This window comes from Crocodylus porosus, unplaced genomic scaffold (genome assembly GCF_001723895.1).
Source record: "Crocodylus porosus isolate Cpor-Errol unplaced genomic scaffold, CroPor_comp1, whole genome shotgun sequence".
Classification (NCBI taxonomy): domain Eukaryota; kingdom Metazoa; phylum Chordata; order Crocodylia; family Crocodylidae; genus Crocodylus; species Crocodylus porosus.
This window is the reverse complement of record NW_017728947.1, coordinates 99,966,137-99,973,885: the sequence shown is the minus strand read 5'-3', so window position 1 is coordinate 99,973,885 and position 7,749 is coordinate 99,966,137. Positions and strand designations below refer to the sequence as shown.

The 7,749-nt window shown below is 40.6% G+C and overlaps 1 protein-coding gene across 5 annotated transcripts in view; it reads right to left on the bottom strand.

Annotated features, from left to right (window-relative positions):
- The window catches only part of MARK3 (microtubule affinity regulating kinase 3), an 86,283-nt gene extending 78,540 nt beyond the window's left edge, over positions 1-7,743 (bottom strand). For all 5 annotated transcript variants that reach the window (XM_019550766.1, XM_019550769.1, XM_019550770.1 and 2 more), the window contains exon 1: positions 7,639-7,743. In XM_019550766.1, the coding sequence (XP_019406311.1) occupies positions 7,639-7,689 (51 nt within the window). In that variant the 5' untranslated portion in view covers positions 7,690-7,743. The remainder of the gene's footprint in view (positions 1-7,638) is intronic.
- Between the last annotated feature and the right edge of the window lie 6 nt (positions 7,744-7,749).

The window sequence follows — 7,749 nt, the reverse complement described above, 5'->3', positions numbered from 1 at the left end:
CACCTAGAAGAACTGTCCAGTTAACTTAGAAGTCTGGCTATGATGAGATTGGAAACAGGCCAGGTCCACCCCATGTTTACTCATACCAAGTAGTTCTGTAGTTCACATGATCTCAATGACATTCATGGGAATTTACAAAGTCTACTATGGACAGAGATGGACACCAGAATTCCTACAGAACTAAAGCGGTCCACAGAAGTCATTCTTTAAACATGGGCTTGGCTGTGTGGTCTTTTAAGTCTTGTTAAAAGACTAAAAGTAATGAGAGGTATATATGCACATGCAGGCATCCCTTGTCTTATGCAATTCTAAGTTCCATTCTTTAAGGCCAAAATACTCTCTGACATGGACAAAAAGGGCATTAATTCGTCTGTTCACAAGGCCAGATTTAACACATTTCGGCCTTGTACAGGCACACTACTGTATTCAACGTGACTGAAGGAAGTATGAGTTTAGTCCGAAGGTAGCCACAGTAGTAGGAAGAATCTTTCCATCGGAAAGTGAGAGAATAGAATAGAATTTGGAAGTTCACAAGGTGGAGTCTAGTTTTCCAAAAGCTAATACAATATTACCACCTTTCAGCCAGCTATTCTCCTCATTTGTTCAAATGTTGTGAAATACAATGAAACTGACTGGCTAGTTTAACTAGGACATACTTGCCAAACAATAACCTGCTTAAAAAGACAACCTGCAGAACAAGTCTAATCTTTACTAGAAATAGCTTTGGCATCACAATACATCCTCCTAATTCTCAACATCCTGAGAAGGAAAAACACAAGAACAGACAAACAGAAATGCCCCCTCCCCTTATCAGGGTAGGTTTGCCTAACAAATGCAACAGGACCGGACACACTGCATTCAGTTACCATGAGGTCTGATAAGACTATAAGGCCAAGAGTGGATGTGTGCCACTGTCCTGTGTGGTAAAGGGATTTCCACCCCACCAATATTTTTTGTGTTAGCTCTGCATTAGAAATACTACTCGTTGCATGGGCCAAAGGCAAGTAGACACCCTTCTCTCCACAGACAACCTATGGACAGAAGTCAAGCAATAAAGCTAGGGACCATAACACTGTAGATACAGAGCTGTGAATGTGTCAGTTAAGCATGAGCAGTTGTATGTGACCAATTCTTTAAGACCAAACTGCTAGCAAAGTGATGCTACTCTGCCTCACCAAGCCCTTCTGGTGCACTAGTTTTCTTGCACTTTTGCCAGAATAAAACAGAGTAAATGTGTTCATTAGTGTTGTGAACCCATGGGGTGTCTGTACACGAGTGGGGAGGCTGGTCTGATGCTCTGTAATACCAGTGGGTCAGAACAGACTCAATTAATTGAGTCTGCTGAAGTGTGGTCATTACCGCACTCCAGCAGCCCCCGCATCTTGTGTATCAGTGTCCCCACATTTAAAAATGGTGGTGGGTGCACTCGAATCAAAGATCACTCAACAAGCTTTAGTTCAAGCACCCTGCGGACATTTTTAAGTGCAGGGATGCTGATACACAAGACGCTGCAGCACTTTAATTAGATCGGTTCTCAGAGTCACTTTAATTAAAGTGCTGCCCCCCCCTACATTCAGAGCATGTGTAAAAATGTCCATGGGTAACCAAGCAACATTTAGTGTAAAAATCATTTTGGTATAATGCAAAACACAACCAAGCACAGTAACATTAGCAAAGTCTTTTAAAGCACTTTGTCACTTCTCATACCTAGATCTGATATTTATTGTATAATTTCACATCATGATTGCTTTATTTACTGCTTCAGCACCAGGAAGTAATAGCCGAAGGAGAGCAATCGCATACAACACTGTCAACTACTAGCTTGGTTCCAGAAACATCACTGTTAGTGACTATGTATGAAACTAAAAGGACTCGCTTAGTTTTCAGAAACCGGGTCCAGTGTGTAGTTCAATAAACCTTATTCCAACTTTTAATTATGCAGGAACAAATTTGACATTAAAGATGAAATACATACGGCTCAGCAAAGGAGAATTATATATATTGGCCCATATTTTTGGGCCAATATGTATAACTGGGGAATCCTTCCCAAGAGATAGATTTCAGTCACCTTTTAGGTTTAAGCCTAAACCTTTTAGCACCTTTTAGGTTTACGCTTTGCATGCATTCATCTCTGGTACTGTCAGAGCAGTAGTCATATATCCACTGAACAGGGGTACGAATTCATGTTAAACAAAACAAGGTAATATTTCCCATCCCCCACAAAGCTCAATTAGTCCCTTCCATTTTTGTGTTGGCAGGCTTCCAAAAAATGGTATTATTTGAGCAAGAGTGGGAGGAAGTAGCAAACATGCTAGTTTGTGTATTATGGGAAACAAGATAAATACCTCCAGTCTTTGCCAGGTTTACCTATGCTTGAATCACTTCAGACATTTAGTTCACAGAGTTGTTTGGTTACATGAAAATTAATACATCTTTCAGCTAGCCCCAAAGGCAGACTATGATCCATGAATGTTATATGTGAATTTTAACACTCCTTAGGAAGACAGTCCATGGATTAAATACACAGTATTTTCACTTGCAGCAAATATTTCCTTTCAGTATTTTATATAACATAAAATATATTCCTGGTTTTCTACAGATGACTGCTTTAAAAAGAAGAAAATATATATCAGAATTTAAGCCATAGTGCATAGTGTAATTTTTTTTTTTAAGCGAGACATTTTCTTAAAAGACTTTTGGGCTGATGTACTGTGTTCTTCCAGTTGTTTGTCTATGGTGCAAGGCAAATCAAATGGGATTTAAGCCAAAAAACAGTAGTGCTTTGCCTTTATTTTTTAACATATGTGACACAAAAGAAGCACTGCACAGTGCATTTATTGCTATGACAGAACAGCCAAATTGAGTTGAATGATGCAGACTGGATAATTTAGTACAGTTGAGAAACAGACATACAATATGCTTCTCACTTCAACATGCCCATTTTCTAATTCTCAATACAGTAAAAGGTCAAGGAAAATAGTCAGGTATATTGTATGTAGATCAATGGAACAGCAGAGCCTAGGAGGTATCCCAGTTACTATAAAAGGCAAGAGCATATTTCACACTTTAAACCTGTAAAAAGCACAAAATAATTCACGAAGAGCTTCCCAGATAAAATAAAAAGAAATTAAATATACTGCCCTAAGTTAAAATGTAGGTGGCAATTTAATTTACAAGAATTAACTCAACATTTAAAATAGCTTGTGAAAACATTACAGAGGTGCCAGCTTTCTGAGGAGGTAAAACATCTTTTGGTAATAGGCACCATAGGATGTCTGTCCCTAATTCCACATTGCTACAGGCAGCATTTTGATTATATACTTTTGCATTCCTCTCATGAAAGACATGCCTAGTAAACATTACAAAGACTAATGTAATCTTCCATGTTGCATGTAAGTATCCCAATTTTGCTCAAATACTGTGAATGCACTTTAGGTCTATTTAAAAATAACACTTTCGGAGCCACCCTTCTGATTTTGGGAGGGCTAGTAAGATGAGTTTCTGGGCGCACCCAACTTTCACTCATGCATCTGTGACTAAAAGAAGAGAATAAGCTTCCTGCAAAAAGTGGATGCCACCTGCTTCTGCTTGGGTTTGTGAAAGCATCATTGCCAATATCTTGATATTTTTCAGTGGACTTATTCACATTAGAAATTCTGGTGGCCCAAACTTTAAAATCCAAAGCACCAGAAATACTAATAAATTTTCAGATTAGTTGCCTCATTCCTTATTACATAACAGCCATGCACTGGATATACGGAAGCATAAATTACATTTATTTAACTTGGAAGTCCCTCTCTTGTCATTCCATGTCCTTTTTACATGTAAAACAAAATTCTGTGCGTTTCTATACCACTTCCATTTCTTCCTTCTTGTCTACTGCTTTGTCATTTTCTCTCGTGAGAAGGAAATTGTATCCTATTTGCATTATTTCCTGTTCTCCAGAGTCTTTTCCTACCTATCACCTTACCCTATATTTTGCCCCTCCTCTTTTCACTCATTAGCTCCATTTGTTTTCCAGTCACTCACTCCACTGTCATTCCTTCTCTTTAAGGCCTCATAAACCAGTTATACTCATGACCCAAGGGTGACTCAACTCCTCTCCCCTTTTCTAGGCTTCCCTATATTGCCTCTTTTCCTACTCCCCCTTCACTGGGCTTCATCCTTTGTCCAGGCCCACAGGCCTCTTTAAGCTTACAATGTTTTCTCTTCACTCCCTTCTTGAACATCTATTTTTGCAAAAGGTAGAGATATTGGGACCCCCTCATCTGCACCAGCAGCCTTCAGCATAGCAGCTGCCTCCAATGAATTGCCCTACTACCCGTGGAGCCAGAAGATAATGCAAGGTCAAAAGCCAGCTTGTTTACAAACAGGCATCCAGCCAGCCAGCTCAGGGAAGTCTTCATGCCATCAGTGGAATCCCAGATTGCTCCAAGTCACCCCTGAGTCCCCTTCATCCCAAAAGTATATTCTTGAACCTCACAGGCCAGCCCTTGGCACAACTAGAAAGCACAGTAACTAATCGCTTTCAGGGAAAGTCACTGTGACAACAGTTCCACTCTACTAGTTTACGATTTGAAGGGTCCCTCAGTAACAAAGAGAGCTATACACTGCATTTGAAAATCACACAAATTGAGCACTGATGATTAGGCCTTGTCTACACTGCGAGAATTACCAGATGCTGAACATAGTTGAGTACAAATGTAGACAAGGACAAACATTGTTCAATATAATTTGAGAAAACAAGTTTTAGATACTGCACTGAACAGTTTGTCCTTGCTTATGCTTGCAGTTAAGCCAGGTTCGGCACAAGTTAAGTTGCATCCTTTATCAGCAACAAAAAGAACAAAAAGATCTCTATTATAATATATATACACTGAGAAATACTTTAGAAGCCCTATGACCACAACCCAAAGGCAGTCTCTGAAGGTGCTACATTTGTTTAAAGCACCTTTGTTTAAAGGATCAAAGTGTTTTATGAATATTGGCTAATTAAGTCTCATCTACATGTGAGAGACTTAAAGTACAGGTTTGTTTCTCTTGCCAATAAAACATATCCACCTTTTGTGGGTAAAGAACAGTTAGAATAGACATGAATGATAATACTGTGTTTTACAAATGAGTGAAATGTAAATTGTATTCAGTTATAGATGCTGAGGCAATTAGGCAGAATGGGCATTTATACATGCTTGCACTGCAGCGCCAGGCACACTGTGGGGCATGCAGTTGTACAAGTGGCGAAATGTGTCAGCGCTGAAAAGGTGGTGGTGGCACACTTTTGAACTAACACACAAAGGTGTTTTAGTTGAAAAGTGCGTCAGCACACAGAAAATGGTGGTGGTGCACATTTCGCTGCTTATACAACTGCATGCAGATGCAAGGTTCCTGTACACATTTTAGCCACTGAGTCAGGATTCACACCTGAAAGAAGGAACTGTGCACAGTACTGTACTATACTGGGGTTTTGGTTCAGTCTGACGAAAGGAGAAGGATTAAGCTGCTTAAAATCACCAGTACTACTACCTCAGTGGTCACCTAAGCCAGTTTTGTTTAGCTTGCAAGTTCTGCTGTGATCAAAGCATAAGGTAACAGGCCTGCAAGCAACAGACACCAACATATGTTCATTAAGAAAATTACTAAGGACTTTGTTGAAAAGTAATCCACATGTTGAAACCAAAAAACTGAGGTACCCTAAATGGATGAAATGTCAAATGTAGCCTCAAGTGTCACAACAACTGTGCAAATCAGCGTTTCCTGGAGTACAAAGCCCTTTTACAAACAGTTGCGTGCTTAAATCTCCATCTATATTAGAATCTGAGCCAAATTACAGAACCAGATTTAAACAGTAACTGATATAGTTTATTGACTAACCTGGATGGAAGGCAAAACTGTTTAAAAATGATGAGCTTCGCTGGGACCAGAATAACTGGTCAAACATTTCAAAGGAATTTGCTTAGACAATCTGCTAGAAGTTCAGCTGCCCTGTGGCATATCAAGGGCCACAAAGATTTTCCATGTTAATGGTTTTCTTCTATAGGGCAGCATTTGTCTCTTAGGCTGAGGCCCTCTGAGATTCTACAACCAAATACACTTAGCTGACTTTTTGCTCAATACAGCTCTTAACCTGCAGGCTGGACCAAGAACTAAAACAAATAAAGATCACAGAAGTTAGAGATGTCTATTAGATCAATAAATTCCAAATCCCTGCCAGTGGAGCAACTGTTCCATGCAGCATTTTTTTAATGCTTTGTCTAGTCTTGTTTTGAAGTGTCTCTAGCAGAAGACCTCCCATCTCTACATTTAGACTATTTACTGAGTTGGGTGTTTTCCTGACATTTAGCTTAACATTTTCTCTTTTTTATTTCAATCAAAAAAAAGCAGATTTCACCTGTCCCTTTCATTTAGGCCCAACATATTCTGTAAAGGACACCTGGTAGTATTTAAAGAGAAAAAAATTATAGAAAGGAAGTTCATTGATAATAAGGTTGCTTTAGAGCAGTATAAAGACTGATAACTCATTTGCATAATCTCTAATGGACAAAGAACAATTTTTCTTCTAATACTTTTTAGAAGAACCTTTTAAAAAGGTTCCTCTATGGTCAAATAAGCTTGGTATCATCCTTAAGCAAACAGAGTTCCTACATTCAGGAACCTTTGGTAATTTTGGCTTGTTGAAGTTTGGTTTGGGATGATATAAAGTTTCTACAACATATTTGCACATATTTTAGCATCAAAGGGCTGTTTTAATTGTCATGCTAAAATACAGTTGTTTGACTGAGCCTGTTAAAAGCATGCAGTTGTAGCATTTTTAGTTTTATATTCAGCTGGTAAATACCTCTTAATAAAAGGAAACACTAACTGATTAATATGAGAAACGGACCTTTTAACATCACCTGAACAGGTGAATAGCAAAATAGCATTATTATCATTTAAAATCATAAAAAGACAGAAAAAAACAATTATCTAGGTCAGCTAGTCCATCCCCTGCTGGCACAAGATTGTTCCCCCCAGTCCATTTAGTAGTGCTTAATCCACTTGTTTTAGCAATTAGCTTTCACATGTTAACATCCCATGACACTAGGCCAGCAGCAGTCTCTTCTTCTTTCCACAGCTTACAGGCAAATCCTTAAAACAGGGCAGAGGGGTTTTTTTGGGTTGGAGGTGAAGAGGGAGAGGCTACTGGAAAATGCAACTACTTTTGTCATCTTCCACAACAACAAATGCTAACTTGGGTACGTAACAACCGGCAAGGACACAGCCCCTCTCAACAGGAGCATCTTTTCCACACTACTCCTGCAACATCCGCGGAGCCGCCCAGGCAGTGTTGTGATAAGGGGCTCAGCAATGGTGTCACAGGAGCATGTCCCCACTCCACAAGGCCAGGCCTTGCTCAGAAGGACCTGTCATGACGTTTGATGCAAGAGGAGTGGGGGTAGGGGACACTTATCCACTGGGGAATCTGAACCCACCCACCTCCCTTCCTTCCTTCCCCTTAGCCGCTCTCGGTGGGGGCACATGCACACAGTCACATACACACACACCAGCTCCAGCACTTGCCCCCCAACCCCGTGACGGAGCCGACATGCCTGCAGCAGGGCCGTCCAGGTGGGCAGCCCCGGGGTCCCGCGGGGTACTCACATTCTCGGTGTCGCGCTCGTTCACCGTGGGCAGGGGGGTCCGCGTGGACATGGTCCTGGGCTCGTGCTGGCGCGCGGTGAGGCGGGACCAAAGAGAAACCCCCGGGGCGCC